The sequence below is a fragment of the Bos taurus genome, chromosome 5 (genome assembly GCF_002263795.3).
Source record: "Bos taurus isolate L1 Dominette 01449 registration number 42190680 breed Hereford chromosome 5, ARS-UCD2.0, whole genome shotgun sequence".
Taxonomy (NCBI): Eukaryota; Metazoa; Chordata; class Mammalia; order Artiodactyla; family Bovidae; genus Bos; species Bos taurus.
The window spans coordinates 58,618,242-58,641,341 of record NC_037332.1 but is presented as its reverse complement, the minus strand read 5'-3'; the positions used below and the strand labels follow the sequence as shown (position 1 = coordinate 58,641,341).

Genomic DNA, 23,100 nt, shown 5'->3' with positions numbered 1-23,100 from the left:
ATGCTGAAACATTTATAATTTCTAAGCTTGATTGGAAGCATGTGAAAATACTGAAGTTTAGACTTGATTGAGGGTTGTGAGTTCTTATTCACTCAATAAAAATATACCATAAATAGTAGATAGGTTAGTTCTGGGAATTAAAAGATCTGTAAAAATTTTACAAAATTTATATAGGAGCCTACGCTGATATTTTCAGATAATGCAGCTCTCTACATCATTCTATACAAACTCTTTAGTGTTTAGTTTAAATGTTTGCTATCAGTATAATCATTTTGATTATCAATAGCAGGGATCAACACAGACTTTTTCTGTAAAAGGGTAATACATTAATAATTTAGGGTTTGTAGGCATAGTGTCCCTGATTCAATTACTCGGTTCTTCCTGTCTTTATTTTTGATGCAGCTATGAACATGTAAATGAAAGGGCTCAGGTGTGTTCAATAAAACTTTTAACAAAAATAGGTGGTGGGTCAAATTTCCCAGTGAGCAATGGATTGTCCACCAACCTCCTCTCTTAGAATTTTACTAACCATTGACCCATATTTTATTTCTTATTTAAAATAAGGTAGTATGACTAATAGGTCCATCTAGTCAAAGCTATGGTTTTTCCAGTAGTCATGTATGGATGTGAGAGTTGGACTATAAAGAAAGCTGAGTGCTTAAGAACTGATGCTTTTGAAATGTTGTGTTGGAGAAGACTCTTGAGAGTTCCTTGGACAGCAAAGTGATCCAAATAGTCCATCCTAAAGGAAATCATTCCTGAATCTTCATTGGAAGGACTGATGTTAAAGCTGAAACTCTAATACTTTGGCCACCTAATGTGAAGAACTGACTCATTTGAAGAAACCTTGATGCTGGGAAGGAAGGAAGGTGGGAGGAGAAGGGGACGACAGAGGATAAGATGGCTGGATGGCATCACCAACTCAATGGACATGGGTTTGAGTGAACTCCGGGAGTTGGTGATGGACAGGGAAACCTGGCATGCTGCAGTTCATGGGGTCGCAAAGAGTCAGACACGACTGAGTTACTGAACTGAACTGAAGACTGAAGTTTTCAGAAATCCACATTATTCCTGAGATTCTTTTTCTCAAACAAAATGGCTTATGTTGTAACATTTTATACTTCATCAAATACATATGAATAAAAAACAATTTACAGAAAATTCTGAAGCAATATTCAGCTTTATTCAATTTATCTGGTGCAACGTGTGGGGAAGTTCAGAATAGGAATAAATAAAAAGGAATCATATAACTGTACTGAAAGAGTTTTGAGAGAATATGAATGAAGAAATAGTTGACCAGAACTTTATTTTTTAATGCTACAGTTAGTTGCATTTACTGGAGAAAAAGATAAACTTTTGGATGGTATCCTTAAAGGCTTGCTACACTTGCTGGTTCCTCAGTGTATATATAAACAGATTCATCATAGGAGCAACAGAAGTATCCAGAATTGCTACTCCTTTCATCAAGGATGTCTTTTCTTTTGCTGAAGGGTTGATATACACAAATATACAGCTTCCATAAGAGATGAAAATGACAATCATGTGAGAGGAGCATGCAGAAAAAGCCTTTTTTCTCTGACTGGCAGAAGGCAGTCTCAGAACTGTCTTGATGATGAACATGTAGGATAGAATTATTAATGCCAAAGTAAAAAGCAGAATCTCTATTGCAGAGTAAAAACCAATCACTTCAAGGAGCCATATGTCTGAGCATGATAGTTGCAAGAGAGGGAAATAGTCACAAGTAAAGTGATCAATGATATTAGAACCACAGTAATCTAACTGGAGAAAAAGAATAACAGGTGGGAAGATGTTTAAGAACCCTGCCAGCCAAGCACAAAAGACAAGCAATACACAGACTCTGTTGTTCATGATGGTTGTGTAATGCAGGGGTTTACAGATAGCTACATAGTGATCATAGGACATGGCAGTTAGAAGATAAAATTCAGTGATACCCAAGAAAATGAAGAAAAACAGCTGAGTTGTACAATTGTTGTATGAAATTGCTTTGTCCCTGGTGATAATTTTGCCCAGAAATCTAGAAATACAGACAGTTGTAAATATAGATAAGTTCCTGAGGAAAAAATACATAGGTGTCTGTAGATGGGAGTCCACCAAGGTGAGAATGATGATGGTCATATTTCCAGTGACACTTAATATATATGTGATGATTAAAAAGAGAAAAATCACAGTCTGAAGCTCTGGGTCATCTGATAGCTCCAGAAGAATGAATTCTGTGCATCTTGCGTGGGTTTTCATTTCTGATTATTTTCTCCCTCATTAGAACAGAAAACGTATGCTCTCCCTGAATTTGCTCAGTCATGTCTGACACTTTGCAACCCAGTGGACTATAGCCTACCAGGCTCCTCTGTCCAATCAAATTTTCCAAGCAAGAGTACTTGAGTGGGTTGCCATTTCCTTCTCCAATATGCTCTCCCTATAGGACATAAAAAACGTTAAAAGATATTTGCGGATAGAATACAAAAGTTTTAAAGCTTCCATCATGAAGTAGTGTTTGACATTGAAAACCTCTCTTCCCATACAGTAACTTCTCCAGTTTCCTTTCAACCTTTCATTCAAGTAATGAATATTATCTGAAGTTAAATATTGAGCTCTCATCTTCAAAAATACACTCTCACAGGCCATGGATGAAATAAAAGTTACGTGTTAACATTTAAACTGGGACATTTCTTCTACTGTTTTCTTTATTAAGATTTCAAATTATTCTTTAAAATATTTAGCTTCTTTGGTGATAATATGATAATATTTAATTTATTCTTCTCCTTTCCTCAGTATTATAAAAACCAGTATGCTTTGTAGATAATCTAAATACAGAGTTTATAGTCTTACAGAGGCTATGTAGCCCTCTTCCACATTTATATTTTGAAAAACTGAGGCCCACTTGTTTAGGAACTTTCACAAGTTTAAATGACTCATGTACATAGTAAATATCTCACTTTAGAATATGTGTTTTCCATGGGAATATTTTTTTGGTGTTCTCTGCTTTTTTATGGGTTTGGTTGATGCAACCCTTTCCCACATCATTGTTTTCTATTTCTGATAAAAGGCTGGAAGGACAAGAGAGTGTAACTTCTGCTACTAAAATAAATATTGTGTAAAAATAATTTAGTTCATGCAATGAGCACATCAGTTTTCTTTTGTTTTACAATATTGTTTTAGAAAGTGACCAAGTAGATGGTCAAAACTTTTACTGGGAAGCAAATATTCCTTTACATGCTATGCTATGCTAAGTCACTTCAGTCGTGTCCGACTCTGTGCAACCCCATAGACGGCAGCCCACCAGGCTCCCCCATCCCTGGGATTCTCCAGGCAACAACAGTGGAGTGGGTTGCCATTTCCTTCTCCAATGCATGAAAGTGAAAAGTGAAAGTGAAGTGCTCAGTCGTGTCCGACTCTTAGCAACGCCTTGGATTGTAGCCTAACAGGCTCCTCTGTCCGTGGGATTTTCCAGGCAAGAGTACTGGAGTGGGGTGCCATTACCTTCTCCGATTCCTTTACCTAGAGAATGTCATTTCATTTCTGTAACAGAAAACCATTTAACTTAAGAAAAGTTAATGAAAAGCCCTAGACTTATTGCTGTGCTGGTTCTTTAGGACTCTATGAATAGTCTTCTTGTTAGTAAATAATCACATTTTAATATCAAAAAGGTTTTGAATTCACAAACCCATAAACAAATACTATTTTAAAACATTTTAATGAGAAGGAATCATATTATTATACTGGAAAATAACAAAGATACTTACTCCCTGGTTCTTCTTGATGATTTAGTCTCAAATTTTAAAGTCTGATTACTTCCATATTTAGATAAATTCAGAGGTGGTGAATTGAGTTGGCAACTTATTTGGTTTCTTTTGTACTCTCAAATCAAGTATGGTGATTTAACTTTGTCATGGCTCTCAAGGTTTATGGTTCTCATTATGGTTAGACTGGTAATATTTGACCCACAATATCCTTCATTCCTGCTGCTGCAAAATTTGAGGAATATTTTCATTATAATGCAATGCATAGTTGCTCTTTGTCTGTTACCCAAGCTCTGTGTAAAAACTTAATTACACCTGGGCAGACTCATAAAGTACTTCTTACACTTGATCCTTTTCATATAATATGAAACACTACTTACTAAGACATTTTCTTTGTACTAATGCAAAGATTTTAAATGAATATTTTGTAATTCTATGATAATCTATCTATACAATTTAAGTAACATTTTCCTTAGGCTTCAGAGCCTAACATATTCTACAAATTCTACTTTGAAAAACAGAAAATAAGAATGTTCTTCTCTATGTATGTCATACACATGGAACTGGATTTATTTTATCTGTCTCATGTTAGCCCAGGGGAATTTAAGCAAAGAGAGTGCCAATGAGGCATCATTAAAGATACATGTGAGTCAGTTTTGTAAATATGGATACAAAAATGTAAAAAGGCAAAATGACTGAGATACATGAGGCAACTTCAGAAACAGCATGTGATATTGAGTGCATGAAAATTTAATTTAGATTTGACTCTTGTATGATTGGGGCTTCCCTGGTGGCTCAGAGGTTAAAGCATCTGCCTGGAATGCAGGAGACCCGGGTTCGATCCCTGGGTCAGGAAGATCCCCTGGAGAAGGAAATGCCAACCCACTCCAGTATTCTTGCTTGGAGAATCCCATGGAGGGAGGAGCCTGGTAGGCTACAGTCCATGGGGTAGCAAAGAGTTGGACACGACTAAGTGACTTCACTTCATTCACTTCACTTGTATGATTATGTTTTAGGAATATACTTTTTTCTCCCAGAAATTCTGGATTTACCCTTAAGAGAGTTAGTGTGCTTATATCCCTTGAATTTTGAGTTTGGATCATAGAAACAATGAGTCTCTACAAATAGATTTGTATTTGTACAACTCCAGAGAGGCAGTTTTTAAACATTTACCAGAAATCGATAGTCCTTCTCATTTAGAACATCTGTCAGCCATGCAGTGGATATTCAATAAATGTAAAATAAATAAACATATTTAAATAATTTATGTGCAGAGTCAATCCCTGTTAGTCAACAGAACCTTAACAACTGATTGCAACATGTATTATTGGTAAAGAATTTGAGAAAGAAAATATTAAAGAATCACTAGTTGGATACACAAATAAAGGTGAAGTCTCTCACCATGGTAGATTTCAAGCTATCAGTGTACCCTTACTGAGCTCAGAGGTGAGAACAGACTGGCAACCATTGGCTCCCAGGATGTGGTCCAGGCAAGCTCCAGCACACCACTGCTGGGAGTGCATCAGTTCATCTACAAAGTAGATAAAGGTCCCCGCTTTCATGGAGTGAAGGATGTAAGGGAATACAGACAATAAACCTGAACATAATTGACTAGTAAACTATATATATGGTATATCATATGTTAATGAGTAGTTTGTAAAAGAAGAGAAAATTGAAAAATCTTGGAAGTAGGGAGATACTGTAATATTAAAAATGTCATTGGGGTGGATGTTTGTCATTGAGGTGACATTTGAACAGAGACCTAAAGGAGTGGAGGGTGCTAACCATGCAAACATCTGGGAAAGGAGACTTTCCAGTAAAAGAAATATTTAGTGTAAGACACTAAGGCACTAGGAGGAAAATTGTGTTATTTGCAATGAATGACACATTTGTTTCTTCCTTTCCAATACTTTTATATATATTTAGTTTTCTTATGATAGTTCCCTGGATAGACCTTCCAACAGAGTACTAAATGAAAGGAGTTATGGTGATAGTTCTCATTTAATAACCGATTTTATCAAGACTTGGCTACTGTTTAAAACATTAAAATTGTTAGCTATCATTCTTAACTTATGAATATTATCAAATATACACTAAGATAGAGAACTGGAGAAATAAGTTTCATCTACAGATCAAGCAGACTGAATAAATATGAGGGCTTTTAAAATATTTGCATTAACTATCTTTTTAAAACTTTAAAGAATTTTATTAATATGTATTAAACAAGAACTGAAAGAGAGTACTTTTTCATCCCTGTATATTTTCAGTATGAATTCCTAAAATACATGTTTGATTTTTGCTTAACCATGATGCAATTTTCAAGCTAGTAAAATTAACCAAAGGTCTTTGGTATTATTATCATCTTGCAATACTCAGAGGTACCCAGTTGTCCCAAAATATCATTTTGCCTTAACTTGTTCAAATTGAGTTAAACAAGGAACATATAGTATATCTAGTTGTGATGATCTCATCAGGTTATTTATGCTACCGAGAAAAAAATATTCTGTTGTATTTTACTAAGAGACTGTTAAGAATCATGACTGGTCATTGCATTTTGTTCAAGGATATGTGATTTTGTGATTTTCTTTTTTCAACCTTTGATTTTCATCTTTAATCCTTTAATGTAATGGATTCCACAAATAAGCTTTCTACAGATAAATTACCTTTGGGATAAAATCATATGTAACATGAAATGCTAGTTTTGATAATTTTAGTACTTTATCTTTTACTTTAGGGTTCAAATTGTTGATGATATTTAATTTCTTACATTATGTTTTGATATCAAGAATAAAAATCTCCAAAACTGAGTTAGAAATGCTTGTCTCATCTTTTCCTCTGGAAATAATTTATAAGATTATGCTAATTTACCTTCATAATAAAAAGAGCTGGAGTTAAAATTAAAACTTACATCTATTATTGAATTTTCACATTTCAATCAAGTTAGCCCATATTAAACAAAGAAAATAGCATATGGGTTAATGTTTATGGCAAAAGTCTAAAACAGGGGTGAGTGAACTAAGGTTTATGGGCCAAATTTGGCCCAGTTCCTATTTTTGTTAAAGAAAGCTGTGGTACATATACACAATGGAATATTACTCAGGCATTAAGAAGAATGCATTTGAATCAGTTCTAATGAGGTGAATGAAACTGGAGCCTATTATACAGAGTGAAGTAAGCCAGAAAGAAAAACACCAATACAGTATACTAACTCATATATATGGAATTTAGAAAGATGGTAATGATAACCCTGTATGCGAGACAGCAAAAGAAACACAGATGTATAGAACAGTCTTTTGGACTCTGAGGGAGAGGGCGAGGGTGGGATTGTTTGGGAGAATGGCATTGAAACATGTATATTATCATATGTGAAACGAATCACCAGTCCAGATTCAATGCATGATACAGGGTGCTCGGGGCTGTTGCACTGGGGTGACCCAGAGAGATGGTGTGGGGAGGGAGGTGGGAGGGGAGTTTAGGATGGGGAACACATGTACACCCATGGTGGATCCATGTCAGTGTATGGCAAAACCAATAAAATATTGTAAAATAAAAAAAAAAAAAGATAATGTAACATAGCATTACAAAGAAAAAACAAAAAGTTTTATTGGACATGGCTGAGCCCTTCCATTCACACAATGCTTATAGCAGCATTCGTATTACAAAGATGGAGAGTTGAATAGTTTCAACGGGGACACTATGGTCTGCAAATTCTAAATTATTGATATATTGCCCTTTTACAGAAAACTTGTGTTTACCTCTGATATTGATAATCAATGTTTACATGCAGATTGCAAACATTTATATTGACCACTAGGAGTTTGTACAGAGTTATGTGGAGAGCTCCATTATCTGATAATATCAGCATAAACTTCTCTTTTGTAATTCATTTACAGTTCTTTTAATTCCCAGACTACAGTTTATGGTATCAAGAACTCACAATCATCAATCAAGTCTAAACTTCAGTATATTCAAATATTTCCAATTAAGCTAGGAAATCATAAATGTTTCAGCATGAGGGGAGGAAACAGTAATTCCACAACTTTCCTACAAAGTCAAAATCACCTCAGTATTTTTTAATAAGTTGTTTTATTTGTTTTTCAGTAAATTTTGGACTTCTGTCTCTCAATTGATGATAGTACATGAATATCAGGAAGAATTTGGCTCCGTGAATTACAATTACACTCTTTCTGGATACATGTTTTAAAAATGTAGATGAGGTTGAGTATCCGTCATTATTATTCCAAGTTTTGACTTCAGGGAAAACATAAAAAAATAAAAATTCAGTGTCAGAATAGCATAATCTTGTATGAACATTTTATAAATTTTAATCAACACATTTTCCAAAGTAATGCAATTTTAGTGCCTAAAATACAGTGAACTTACAATTTTTCTTTAGCCTCAATTAACTTTGCCAATGTGGTCTTCATTATCCCTACTAATTAGGTTTGTCATTTAAGCAGATAATTGAATGAATTGTATCTGTAAGATATTACCTCAAAATAGCCACAAATATGAGAAAGTTACAGAAACTCTTAGCTATTGATTATTGAAAAGATCAGCATAACATCAATCATTTATTTAAATATACAACTGGCCACAAAAAAATGTAGTCATATATGGTATCTGGTAATATTCATTCTTCAACCTTTCTTTAAGAATTGTTACAGCATATATGTTAGTTAAATATTTCCAAAAAGGGGGTTATTTCACAGTTTTGCTAAATGTATATATTCATACTGATAAATTATATGGCACAGAAGATTTAAGCTGAGTAAAGAGAAAAGTTTTTGAGTTCTCAGAAAATATAATTACATTATGTTCTTAGTTGTATTGTTTTCACGTAACTACTAGGTAGGCCACAATATGCAGAGGAGAGTATATGTAATAGTCTAATGAGATGAACAGATTATGCATATGGCCATTGTAGAGTAAATTAAAAATAGTGCTTTACATGATTTAATATTTCCTGAAATTCTAGAAAGAGTGTTTTCTGGTGAAATCATAAAACACAGGTCTCTCTTGAGTGCTCTTGCTCTGCCTCTTCTGTCTTTAATTTTTTAAGAAACATTGTCCAAAAACGTGGAATTAAAAAAACATTTCAAAGAAGAATTATGACGTCAGTTCATGGTTATAGAGTGGAAGGACTAGCCTGAAGGAAGGGAAGTGTATGAGAGAAGGATGGGAATGTGGGAAAAAAATGTATCTAATATCCTTGGCAAGAGCTAGCAATAAAAGTATGAGAAATGAAAAACAACTCTAGAGATACTGTGTGAAAATAATTAGATTTGTTAGTAATTTATAATAATTACTCAACAATAGTGTATGGCTTCCCCAATGGCCCAGTAGATAAAGAATCTGCCTGCAGTGCAAGAGACACAGGAGACACAGATTCAATCCCTGGGTCAGGAAGATTGCCTGGAGGAGGAAATGGCAACCCAATCTGGTATTTCTTGCCTGAAAAATCTCATGGACAGAGTTTAGCAGGCTACAGTCCAAAGGAACACAAAGAGTTGGATGCGACTGAGATGAACAATAAAGAATAATGATCAACAATGTATATATGCCAGTCCCAATCACACACCACCCCCATCCCCCCGCTTCCTCTGGCAAGCAGTAGTTTATTGGATAGGTTAATTTTCACCCTAAATGAACCACAAGCCTGATTCACCATGAGATATATAAGACATTAGAAATCTTAAGGGAGAGAAAGGAATATGAAGCTTGTTATTCTAAATTTCATGGGAATAGCAGGAAAAGTGTGAATAAGTCCTAAGGAAGGTTAAGTCTGAAATGAGGTCTTAAAGACTTGGGTATATTCTTCATTGCTTTATCAAAAACATCCCAAGAATGTTGACACTTCACATTCTGAAATGGTTTAAGGATCAGAGTTATGTACAGCAGTTAATTAGAGAAGATTGTTGTTAATTGAGAACAATGACTTTTACACTTGCATTAATGAATATTTATCAAATATTGATTTGCCATGAATTTGTCTACAGACAATGTAAAGCCTGCTGTTTCTGTAAGTTTCAAGATATTGTTTTCCTCTGATCTTTGAGGATTAGCAAAAGGATATACTCATTTTCTCCTAAACATCACATGATTTCCCAGTAGAATTGGCCACCATTCATCTCAGTTGGAATTTTCCCTAAATCGAGAGTAGCTATAGTTTTCTTATACAGTAAAGTGAATGAAAAGGCTCAGGCTTGTAGAAGAAAAAAAAAAAAAACACAGAATTTTCACAATATTATGATGCATTACATACTAAAAAAAAAAAGGCTTCCCTGGTGGCTCAAATGGTAAAGAATCTGCTGGCAATGGAGGAGACCCAGTTAGATCCCTTGGTCAGGAAGATCCCCTGGAGAAGGGAATGGCTACTCACTCCAGTATTCTTGCCTGGAGAATCTCATGAATAGAGGAGCCTGATGGGATATAGTCCATAGGTTTGCAAAGAGCTGGACAGAACTGAGCAACTAAGCATGCACATACAACAAATCAATAAACCTATATCTTGAAATTAAATATTCTATTGCAGAAAGTTCTCTCCTGATATCGAAATGTAAATTTTACCATTCAAAGAGAATTCACAGAATGAGTGATCTTGAAAATAACTGGGTCAATTTATTGACCTTTTAAAATAAATGCATTGTTATTTTTGTTACTGTTAAACAGCAAGACAAAGTAAAAGTCTTTCATTGCTACTTAAGAATTATACCAATATACTGACAAAATAGAGATTTTACTAAGTGAATATCAATGTAGAAAAAAGGAAAATATAAAAATACAACATAGGATAGAAAGCAGAATATACATGAAACTGGAGCCGATTATACAGAGTGAAGTAAGCCAGAAAGAAAAACACCAATATAGTATACTAACGCATATATATGGAATTTAGAAAGATGGTAACAATAACCCTGTATGGGAGACAGCAAAAGAGACACAGGTGTATAGAACAGTCTTTTGGACTCTGTTGGAGGGTGGGGATGATTTGGGAGAATGGCATTGAAACATGTATAATATCATATAAGAAACAAATTACCAGTCCTGGTTCAATACAGGATACGGGAAGCTTGGGGCTGGTGCACTGGGATGACCCAGAGGGATGGTATGGGGAGGGAGATGGGAGGGGGTGTCAGGATTGGGAACACATGTACAGCTGTGGTGGATGCATGTTGATGTATGGCAAAACAAGTACAATATTGTAAAGTAATTAGCCTCTAATTAAAATAAATGAATTTAATTAAAAAAAGAAAAAAAAAGTATATACACACATATAGAGAGAGTAATATTTAGATGGCAGAGATTTTGAAGAAAAAAATATTCTCTGAAAGATAATGTTTGTTTGATTTTAGATATTCATACAACTTAGTTTCCTTAGCCAATGACACAGATGCAGTCTATGAAAAATCCACTCTGCCTCCTCTGTACTCTGGAGTCTGTACACAAGTTCCCCAAATTTTTGTACCAGGGATCAGTTTAGCAGATGACAACTTTTCCAAGGACCTGGGTGGAGGCTAGTTACAGGATGGTTCAAATTCATTTTGCATATTGTGCACTTTATTTCTATTATTATTACATCTTTGTCACATCAAATCATCAGGCATTAGATTTCAGAGTTCATAAACCCTGGCTCCAATACTTGAGATGGTCACAATAGTGAATCCATCAGGTGTGATTCAGATAAGGAGTCAGAAGTTAGGAAGGTGGGTGTGAGTCAGAGTGAGAACTTAGAAGTCTTTCATATTGTTGAAGATTTAATTCCAAGGACTTTCATTTGGGAGATGGACCCATTTGAGTGACCTTTTCCCTGACGTATTTGGATTTTCTAAATTAACTAGCAAAATAATAATATAAGAAATCAGGTAATAGATTAGGAAATAATGCAATCTAACTGAATTTGAAGAAAAGATGAGGCGTTTCCCATTGGGAAAGACATATTTTAGGAAAGGATTTAAAAGATCAATAGATAGCATTTCTATTCCAGTATTTCATATACATAGAAAAGCCTAGGTTAAAATTCCTGCTCTTCACATTTAAAGTATGTGATTTGAATAAAAATTTTAAGCATATTTTTAACCTCATTTCAATCAGTGAAATAGTTATTTTAAAAGAAATATTCTGTGTCTCTTTTGCTGTCTCACATACAAGGTTGTCATTATCATCTTTATAAATACCATATATATACATTAGTATACTGTATTGGTGTTTTTCTTTCTGGCTTACTTCATTCTGTATAATAGGCTCCAGTTTCATCCACCTCATTAGAACTGATTCAAATGTACTCTTTTTAATAGCTGAGTAATACTCCATTATGTATATGTACCACAGCATTCTTATCCATTTATCTGCTGATGGACATCTAGGTTGCTTCCATGTCCTGAATATTATAAAGAGTGCTGTGATGAACATTGGGGTACACTTGTCTCTTTCAATTCTGGTTTCCTCGGTGTGTATGCCCAGCAGTGGGATTGCTGGGTCATATGGCCAGTCTAGGTTCGATGCAGGATACAGGAAGCTTGGGGCTGGTGCACTGGGTGACCCAGAGGAATGGTATGGGGAGGGAGGTGGGAGGGGGGTTCAGGATGGGGAATACGTGTACACCCATGGCGGATGCATGTTGATGTATGGCAAAACCAATACAATATTGTAGAGTAAAATAAAAATAAAATAAAATAAGAAAAAAATGAAAAAAGAATAAAAGAAATATTCTATGAAAAACACACACTGGCATATGTTAAAAAAAAACTTTAAAGATAAGTTGTTTCAAAGATCTCCCAAGTTAAATTAGTATAGCATAGCCCTTTCAGAAATAAATTCCAGTGCTATCTGTGAATAGTTTGCTTTTCTTTTAGTCTCTTTGCGTTTTACCCTGAAGGATACTCAAAGGAAGATGAAAAGGAGAAACTACATAGAAATAAGAGAGTTTATCCTTCTGGAACTGTCAGATCACCCACAATTTCACGCTGTGAGCTGTATCTTTCTACTCACCACCTACATGCTCAGTATCACTGGAAACCTGACCATTAATCACCCTAACCCTGATGGATGCTCATCTACAGACCCTGATGTATTTCTTCCTCAGAAATTTCTCCATATTAGAGGTGTCATCCACAACTGTCACTGTACCCAAATTCCTTATCACCATTACTACAGGAGAGAAAACCTTTTCTTTTACTGATTGTATGACTCTTTTTTTTTTTTTTCCATTCTCTTACGAGTCATTGAGTTTTGCCTACTGGCTGCCAAGTCTTCTGACCATTACATTGCCATCTGCAAATAGCTGCAGCACATGACCATCATGAATAATAGACTCTTCACACGACTTGTCTTGGCTTCTTGGTTGACTTCATCCTTAATCATTTTCTCATCACTCATGCTGTTCAGACAACTTGATTATGCTATTGATCATTTTACTTGTGATTATTTCCCCTTTCACACATTTCTTGTTCAGACACCAAATTGCTAGAGATGATGGGCTTTCCCATTGCTGTGTTTAACCTAATGTTCACTTTGGTATTAATAATTCTGTCCTATCCATATATCATCAGAACAATTTTGAGGATCTCTTCCACCACTCAGAGGACAAGGGCCTTTTCCACGTGTTATTCCCACAAATTGTCATCTCCATCTCTTATGGCAGCTACATTTTCATGTACATGAATCCATCAGCAAAGGACAGGGAGTCTTTGGCAAGGGAGTGGCTATGCTAAACACCTCAGTAATCCCCATGCTGAGCCCCTTTATATATACCCTAGGGAATCTGAAAGTCAAGTGAGCCTTCATGGACATGGCCAGGAAGACTGTTCTCTTCTCAAGGAAATGAAAAAATAAACATCTTGTTTTATAAATTAGAGGTGTAACAATGAGCAATCAAATAAAAACCAAGGTTTCAAAGTCTATTAATTTTCACATAGTCTCCCTGCAAGTATTTTTCAGTGCTCATACTTTTATTTCCTGCATCTTACCAAATATGAGTACAGTTTTGCAATAGTTTGAACATTCTTTGGCATTGCCTTTCTTTGGGATTGGAATGAAAACTGACATATTGAGTTCAGCATTTTAACAGCATCATCTTTTTGGAATTGAAAGAATTCAACTGGATTTCCATCACCTCCACTAGTTTTGTTCATAGTGATGCTTCCTAAGGCTAACCTGACTCCAGACTCCAAGATGTCTGGCTCTAGGTGAATGATCACACCGTCAGGGTTATCTAAGTCATTAAGATCTTTTTAATATAGTTCTTTTGTGTATTCTTGACAGCTCTTCTTAATATCTTCTGCTTCTATTAGGTCCATACCATTTCTGTACTTTATTGTTCCCATCTTTGCATGAAATGTTCCCTTGGCGTCTCTAACTTTCTTGAAGAGATATCTAGTCTTTCCCATTCTATTGTTTTGCTCAATTTCCTAGCATTGTTCACTGAGGAAGGCTTTCTTACCTCTGCTTGCTATTCTTGGGAACTCTACATTCAAATGGATATATCTTTCCTTTTCTCCTTTGCCTTTCACTTCTCTACTTTTCTCAGCTATTTTTAAGACCTCCTCAGACAGCCATTTTTGCCTTTTTGCGTTTCTTTTGCTTGAGGATGATCTTGGTCACTGCCTCCTGCAGAATGTCACAAACCTCCATCCATAGTTCTTCAGGCACTCTATCAGATCTATTCCCTTAAATCTATTTGTCACTCCCACTGCCTAATCATAAAGGATTTGATTTAGGTCATACCTGAATGGTCTAGTGATTTCCCTTACTTTCTTCATTTAAATCTGAATTTGGCAGTAAGGAGCTCATGATTTGAGCCATAGTCAGCTCCCAGTCTTGTTTTTGCTGACTCCATAGAGCTTCCCCATCTTCAGCTGCAAAGAATATAATCAACCTGATTTCAGTATTGACCATCTGGAGATGTCCATGTGTAGAGTCTTCTCTTGTGTTGTTGGAAGAGGCTGTTTGCTATGACCAGTGTGTTCTCTTGGCAAAACTATAGTAGTCTTTACCCTACGTCATTCTGTATTCCAAATTTGCCTATTATTCCAGGTATTTCTTGACTTCCTACTTTTGTGTTCCAGTCCCCAATGATGAAAATGGCATCTTTTTTGGGTGTTAGTTCTAGGTCTTGTAGGCTTTATAGAGCCGTTCAACTCCAGCTTCTTCAGCATTACTGGTCGGGGCATAGACTTGGATTACTGTGATATTGAATGGTTTGCCTTGGAAACAAACAGAGTTCATTCTGTCGCTTTTGAGATTGCACCCAAATACTGCATTTCAGACTCTTTTGTTGACTATGAGGGCTACTCCATTTCTTCTACTTCTTACCCACAGTAGTAGATATAAAAGTCCTCTGAGTTAAATTTACCCATTCCAGTCCATTTTAGTCCCCTGATTCTAAAATGTTGATGTTCACTCTTGCCATCTCCTATTTGACCACTTTTGATTTACCTTTTCATAGGGTCGCAAAGAGTCGGACATGACTGAGCGACTGAACTGAACTGAACTGAACTGATTTACCTTAATTCATGGACCTAACATTCCAGGTTCCTATGCAATATTGTTCTTTACAGCATCAGACTTTAGTTACATTACCAGTCACATCCAAACTGGGCATTGTTTTCACTTTGGCTCCATTTCTTCATTCTTTCTGTAGTTATTTCTCCACTCTTGTCCAGTAGCATACTGGGCACCTACCGACCAGGGCAGTTCATCTTTCAGTGTCATATCTTTTTGCATTTTCATAGTGTTCCTGCGATTCTCAAGACAAGAGTACTGAGGTGGTTTCCATTCCCTTCTCCAGTGAACCATGCTTTGTCAGAACCCTCCACCATGAAGAATGTTCAAACTACCGCACAATTGCACTTATCTCACACTCTAGCAAAGTAATGGTCAAATTAATGACAACACTGTATGCGAGACAGCAAAAGAGACACAGGTGTATAGAACAGTCCTTTGGGCTCTGTGGGAGTTGGGGGGGATGATTTGGGAGAATGGCATTAAAACATGTATAATATCATATAAGAAATGAATCACCAGTTCAGGTTTGATGCAGGATACAGGAAGCTTGGGGCTGGTGCACAGGGATGACCCAGAGGGATGGTATGGGGAGGGAGGTGGGAGGGGAGTTCAGGATGGGGAACACGTGTACATCCTTGGTGGATGCATGTTGATGTATGGCAAAACCAATACAATATTGTAAAGTAAAAATAATAATAATGATAATAATAATAAAATTAAAAAAAAAATTCTCCGAGGCTTCAACAGTACGTTAACCGAGAACTTCCAGATGTTAGAACTGGATTTAGAAAAAGTTGAGGAACAAGAGATCAAATTGCCAACATCTGTTGGACCATGGAAAATTTAAGAAAGTTCCAGAAAAAACATCTACTTCTGCTTTATTGACTATGTCAAAGCCTTTGACTGTGTAGATCACAACAGACTGTTGAAAATTCTTAAAGAGAAGTAAATACCAGATCACCTTACCTACATCCTGAGAAATCTGTATACCGTTCCAGAAGCAGCAGTTAGAACCGGACATGGAACAATGGACTGGTACCAAATTGGGAAAGGAGTACACTAAGCCTGTATATTGTCACCCTGCTCATTTAACTTCTATGTAGCATATATCATTCGAAATTCCAGGCTAGATGAAGGACAAGCTGGAATTAAGATTGCTGAGAGAAATATCAATAACTTAGATAAGCAGATGACACAATCCTTTGGGCAGAAAGTGAAGAGGAACTAAAGAGCTTCCTGATGAAAGTGAAAGAAGAGAGTGAAAAAGCTGGCTTGAAACTCAGCATTTAAAAAACAAAGATCATGGCATCTGGTTCCACCACTTCATGGCAAATAGATGGGGAAACAGTGGAAACAGTGACAAACTAATTTCTTGGGCTCCAAAATCATTGCAGATGGTGACTGCAGGCATGAAACTAAAAGACACTTGCAATGTGGAAGAAAAGACCAAACTAGACAGTATATTAAAAAGCAGACATTACTTTGTCAACACAGATGCATCTAATTAAAGCTACAGTTTTGTTCAGTAGTCATGTATGGATGTGAGAGTTGGTCCATAAAGAATACTGAGCACCAAAGAATTGATACTCTTGAACTGTGGTGTTGGAGAAGACTCTTGAGAGTCTCCTGGGCTGCAATGAGATCAAACCAGTCAATCCCAAAGAAAATCAATCCTGAATATTCATTGGAAGGGCTAATTCTGACGCCGAAGCTCCAATATTTTGGCCACCTGATGCAAAGAACTGACTAACTGGAAAAGACCCTGATGCTGGAAAAGAGTGAAGGCAGGAGGAGAAGGGAACGACAGAGGATGAGATGGTTGGATGGCATCACTGACTCAATGCACATGAGTTTTAGCAAGCTCCAGGGGTTGCTGATAGATCGGGAAGCCTGGCATGTTGCAGTCCATGGGGTCGCAGAGTTGAACATGAGTGAATGACTGAACTGAACCACCAAACAGTATATACATTTTTTGCCATTAAAATTCCCATCATTCTCTCATGCACTGCCTTTCCTTCAGGCTCATCATTCCACTCAACCTTGGAACTAACCTCATTTCCCTCTTTGAAATGTTTTTTAATTCCATGTTTTCATGATATTTCTTAGAAAATTAAGGACAGACAGTAAAAGGCAGAGCAGCAGCACCTGAGAGAGACCTGTGTTTTGATTTAAAGAGGAAACACTCTTTCTAGAAATTCAGGAAATATTAAATCATGCTGAATAATATTTTTGAATTTTTTTAATTGTTGGATAATTGCTTTGCAATGTTGTGTTGGTTTCTGCCATACGTTAACATGAGTCTGTTATAAGTATACATATGTCCCCTCCTTTTTGGCTTCACTCCCACCTCCTATCCCAGCCCACATCTCTAGGTTGTCATAGAGGCTGCAGTTAAGCTCACTGTGCTGTACCGCAACTTCTCATTGGCTATCTGTTTTACATATTTTAAGGAGTTTCAATGCTAGTCTCTCAGTTGCCCCACCCTCTCCCAAACCCCACCCCGCTATGTACACAGGTCTGTTCTCTACATCTGTGTCTCTAACTGTTGCCCTGAAAGTAGGTTCATCGGTACCATTTTTCTAGATTCCATATATATGTGTTAATATACAATATTTGTTTTTCTCTTTCTTATTTACTTCACTCTATAACAGGCTCTAGGTTTATCTACCTCACTATATTTGATTCCAGTTTGTTCCTTTATGTGGATGCTTGGCTTGTTATGAACCAGTTTATAACCCTGCTTATGGTTGTACATGTGTGCTCAGTCACAGCCAAATCTTTGTGACACTATGGACTATAGCCTGACAGCCTCCTCTGTCCATGTGCTTACCATAACTTCTTTATCCATTTACCTGTCAATGGACATCAAGGTTGTTCCCATGTCCTGGCTATTGTGAATAGTGCTGCAGTGAACACTGGGGTACCTGTGTCTTAGAATTGTGATTTTCTGAATATATGCCTGGTAGTGAGATTGCTGGGTCATATGGAAGTTTTATTCCTATTTTTTAAAGAAATCACCATATTATTCTTCATAGTGGCTCTATAAATTCACATTCCCACCAACTGTGCAAGAGGATTCCCATTTCTTCACATCTTCTCCAGCATTTCTTTGATGATGGTCATCTTGACCGATGTGAGGTTTTACCTCATTGTAATTTTGACAAGTGAAGTTGAGTATTTTTTCACGTGTTTATTAGCCATCTTTATCTCTTTGGAAAAATAGCCATCTATTTAGGTCTTCTGCCTATTGTATTAATGACTTGTTCTTTTGTTATTGAACAACTTGAGTTGCTTGTATATTTTAGAGATTAATCCTTTGTCAGTTGCTTCATTTGCAAATATTTTCTCCCATTCTGAAGGTTGTCTTGTCATCTTGTTTATGATTTCCTTGCTGCACAAAGGCTTTTAAGTTTAATTAGGTCCTACCTGTTTTTATTTCCAACATAAGGAGGTGGAGGTCTTTAATCAGTTTTGAGTTTATCTTTGTGAATGGTGTTAGGAAGTGTTCTAATTTTATTCTTTTACACATAGCTGTCCAGTTTTCCCTGCACCACTTATTGAAGAGGCTGTCTTTCCTCTGTTGCATATTCTTGCCTCCTTTTTTGAAGATAAGGTGCTCAAAAGTGCTTGGGTTTATCTCTGGGCTTTATATTTTTTTTACACTGATTATTTTTTTAATTTTATTTATTTAATTTTTTTTGAATTTTTTTTTCAAGCAAAATATTTATATGGGGAGGGAGGAGGGAGGAGGGTTCAGGATGGGGAACACATGTATGCCTGTGGCAGATTCATGTTGATATATGGCAAAACCAATACAATATTGTAAAGTAAAAAAATAAAATTAAATTAAAAAATATATTTTTTTAACTTTACAATATTGTATTGGTTTTGCCATACATCAACATGAATCCGCCACAGATTCCTGCAATTCAAGAATTGGTATGTCTCTCCATCTGTTTATGTCATCTTTGACTTCTTTCATCAATGTCTTATAGTTTTCTTTATGCAGCTTTTTGTGCATTTATTCCTAGATATTTTATTGTTAATGTTGCCTTGGTGAATGGAGTTGATTCTTTATTTTCTCTTTCAGATTTTTGCGGCTAGTGTATTGGAATTCAATGGATTTCTGTGTATTGGTTTTGTATCCTGGAACCTTACTAAATTAACTGATTAATCTAGTCATTTTCTAGTAGTATTTTTAGGGTTTTCTTTGTAGAGTATCATGCTGTCTCCAATGAAACTTTTACTTCTTCTTTTCCAATCTGTATCTCTTTTCTTTCTTGTTCTTCTCTATTGCCAATTAAAATTAACTCCAATTTTACCTTTTCATCACGTCTGTGAAATAAGAACAGTCACATGAAACATTTCCAGAAGAAAAGATAATGTAAAAATGTCTTCAAGAGAAAATCAATAACAGTTACCTCAGAAAGTTGTTTAAGAAAAACTTTGATGAACCTAGACAGTGTATTAAAAAGCAGAAACATCACTTTGCCAACAATGATCCATATAATCAAAGCTATGGGTTTTCAGTAATCATGTAGGGATGTGAGAGTTGGACAATAAAGAAGGCTGAGCACACAAGAATTGATGCTTTTAGACTATGCTGCTAGAGAATATTCTGGAGAGTCCTTTGGACTGCGAGATCAAACAAGTCAGTCCTACAGGAAATCAACTCTGAATATTCATTGGAAAGACTGATGCTGAAGCTGAAGAGCCAATATTTTGGCCAGCTTATGTGAAGAGCACATTCACTGGAAAAGACCCTGATGCTGGGAAAAATTGAGGCCAGGATGGGAAGGGCACAACAGAGGATGAGATGGTTGGATGGCATTACTAGATCATGAACATGAGTTTGAGCAAACTCAGGGAGCTAGTGAAGGATAGGGGAGCCTCATGTACTGCAGTCCATGAGAGAACAAAGAGTTGGATATGAATGAGTGGCTGAAAATGAAATAAAGTTGTTCACAAGATTCAATGAGCCAATATGAAGAAAATAATTAGAATAGGCCTGGAATATAGTAATTGCTGAAAAAATATTAACTCTACCCTTCTCTTCCTTCTTTCTCCTCATTATTATAAAAGTATTATAATAGTATAAAGAGTTCAAATATACTTCAGTTTCTAAACTTTAAAAAATATTTAAGTAGATAGTTTTACTTTATTCCAACCCTCTAGTGAGTGTCATTTTGATTTCATGAAAATTTCAAATAGAATAAAAAATTCCTAATGATATCATTAAAGGAGTATGTCAAGGTTGTATATTGCCACCCTGCTTATTTAACTTATATGCAGAGTACATCATGAGAAACGTTGGACTGGAGGAAACACAAGCTGGAATCAAGATTGCCGGGAGAAATATAAAAAACCTCAGATATGCAGATGACACCACCCTTATGGCAGAAAGTAAAGAGGAGCTAAAAAGCCTCTTGATAAAAGTGAAAGTGGAGAATGAAAAAGTTGGCTTAAAGCTCAACATTCAGAAAACGAAGATCATGGCATCTGGTCCCATCACTTCATGGGAAATAGATGGGGAAACAGTGGAAACACTGTCAGACTCTTTTTTGGGGGGCTCCAAAATCACTGCAGATGGTGACACTCCTTGGAAGGAAAGTTATGACCAACCTAGATAGCATATTCAAAAGCAGAGACATTACTTTGCCAAAAAAAGGTCCATCTAGTCAAGGCTATGGTTTTTCCTCTGGTCATGTATGGATGTGAGAGTTGGACTGTGAAGAAGGCTGAGCACCAAAGAATTGATGCTTTTGAACTGTGGTGTTGGAGAAGACTCTTGAGAGTCCCTTGGACTGCAAGGAGATCCAACCAGTCCATTCTGAAGGAGATCAGCCCTGGGATTTCTTTGAAAGGAATGATGTTAAACTGAAACTCCAGTGCTTTGGCCACCTCATGCGAAGAGTTGACTCATTGGAAAAGACTCTGATGCGGTGAGGGATTGGGGGCAAGAGGAGAAGGGAACCACACAGGATGAGATGGCTGGATGGCTTCACTGACTCGATGGATGTGAGTCTGAGTGAACTCCAGGAGTTGGTGATAGACAGGGAGGCCTGGCGTGCTGCGATTCATGGGGTCGCAAAGAGTTGGTCACAACTAAGCGACTCAACTGAACTGAACTGAATGATATCATTTCTATTACATGGTAAAATGAAAATTTCAGAAATCCACATCAATTCTGACATTCTTTTCATCAAATTAAATGGCCTATAAAATTGTAACAACAACCTGTGTTCTTTACTTCATCCAAATATATTTGAATAGAAAATTTATAGAAAATTCTGAAGCAATATTCAACTTTATCAGTTAATTAGGTTCAGTGTGGGGAATTTTTTAACATTGGAACAGATGAAAAGGACTCATACAACTGTACTGAAAGAGTTTGGGCAGATTATGAATAATAGAAAACATTGACAAGAACTTTACTCTTTTAATGATGTAATCACTTGCATTTACTGGAGAAAAAGATAACCTTTTGGATGGTCTCCTTGAAGGCTTGTTTCACTTGCTGATTCCTCAGTGAATATATAAATGGATTCATCATAGGAGGAACAGAAGCATTCAGAATAGATGCTCCTTTGTTCAAGGATGCCTTTTCCTTTGCTGATGGGTTGGTATACATGAATATACAGCTTCCATAAGAGATGGAAATGACAATGATGTGAGAGGAGCATGTAGAAAATGCCTTTTTTCTCTGACTGGCAGAAGGCAGTCTCAGAATTGTCTTGATGATGAACATGTAGGATAGAATTATTAATGCCAAAGTAAAAAGCAGAATCTCTATTGCAGAGTAAAAACCAATCACTTCAAGGAGCCATGTGTCTGAGCAGGATAGTTTCAATAGGGGGAAATAGTCACAAGCAAAGTGATCAATGATATTAGAACTACAGTAATCTAACTGGAGAAAAAGAATAACAGGTGGGAAGATGTTTAAGAATCCTGCCAGCCAAGCACAAAAGACAAGCAGTACACAGACTCTGTTGTTCATGATGGTTGTGTAATGCAGGGGTTTGCAGATAGCTACATAGCGATCATAGGACATGGCAGTTAGAAGATAAAATTCAGTGATACCCAAGAAAATGAAGAAAAACAGCTGAGCTGTACAATCATTGTATGAAATCGTTTTGTTCCTGGTGATAATTGTGCCCAGAAATCTAGGAATACAGACAGTTGTAAAGGAGATTTCTAATATAGAGAAGTTCCTGAGGAAAAAATACATAGGTGTCTGTAGATGGGAGTCCACCAAGGTGAGAATGATGATGGTCAAATTCCCAGTGACACTTAATATATATGTGATGATTAAAAAGAGAAAAATCACAATCTGAAGCTCTGGGTCATCTGATAGCCCCAGAAGAATGAATTCTGTGGGTCTTGTGTGGTTTTTCATTGTTGATCCTTTCCTCCCATTCAAAATGAAAATGGATGTGTTTCCTATAAGAAATAAAAAATCAAAATACATTTGAGGATAGAATACAAAGCTTTTAAAGTATCCTTCATGACGATAATGAATGAAATTTAAAATTCACCTACAGCACTCTCTCCAATTTCTATTCAACTTTTCATTCTAGTGAGGAATATTATCTGAAGTTCAAAATCATTATTTCTTCTTCAAAAATACATTATCATATACTATGGATAAAATAAAATTCTTATGATAACACAAATAGGGTTATTTTTTCTAATAATTTTTAATTTGTTCAAGGTATTTTTAAAAATATTTAGCTTCCTTTGTAAAAACAACAGAAATATTTAAATTGATTCTCCTCCTTTCCTCATTATTATATAAACCAGTATAGTTTGCAGATAAGCTAAATAGAGTTTGAATGCA

The 23,100-nt window shown here is 36.1% G+C and overlaps 2 protein-coding genes, 1 non-coding gene and 1 pseudogene across 3 annotated transcripts; 2 read left to right on the top strand and 2 right to left on the bottom strand.

Annotated features, from left to right (window-relative positions):
• Positions 1-1,380: 1,380 nt before the first annotated feature.
• OR6C282 (olfactory receptor family 6 subfamily C member 282) lies at positions 1,381-2,256 on the bottom strand. The gene has a single exon (NM_001390542.1). It carries the CDS (start codon positions 2,254-2,256, stop codon positions 1,381-1,383), a length of 876 nt encoding a protein of 291 aa, NP_001377471.1.
• A 2,286-nt stretch (positions 2,257-4,542) lies between these two features.
• TRNAS-GGA (transfer RNA serine (anticodon GGA)) lies at positions 4,543-4,615 on the top strand. Its single transcript has one exon. It is a non-coding gene; the product is annotated as a tRNA-Ser (tRNA).
• A 7,641-nt stretch (positions 4,616-12,256) lies between these two features.
• LOC132345397 (olfactory receptor 6C1-like) lies at positions 12,257-13,584 on the top strand (annotated as a pseudogene).
• Positions 13,585-21,714: 8,130 nt separating this feature from the next.
• On the bottom strand, positions 21,715-22,659 carry OR6C7H (olfactory receptor family 6 subfamily C member 7H). The gene has a single exon (XM_002687469.1). The coding sequence runs from the start codon at positions 22,657-22,659 to the stop codon at positions 21,715-21,717; it is 945 nt and encodes a 314-aa protein (XP_002687515.1).
• Between the last annotated feature and the right edge of the window lie 441 nt (positions 22,660-23,100).

Excerpts from the sequence above, each read along its gene's own strand:
- OR6C282 (NM_001390542.1), bottom strand. The coding sequence starts at position 2,256 with ATGAAAACCCACGCAAGATGCACAGAATTCATTCTTCTGGAGCTATCA.
- OR6C7H (XM_002687469.1), bottom strand. The coding sequence starts at position 22,659 with ATGAAAAACCACACAAGACCCACAGAATTCATTCTTCTGGGGCTATCA.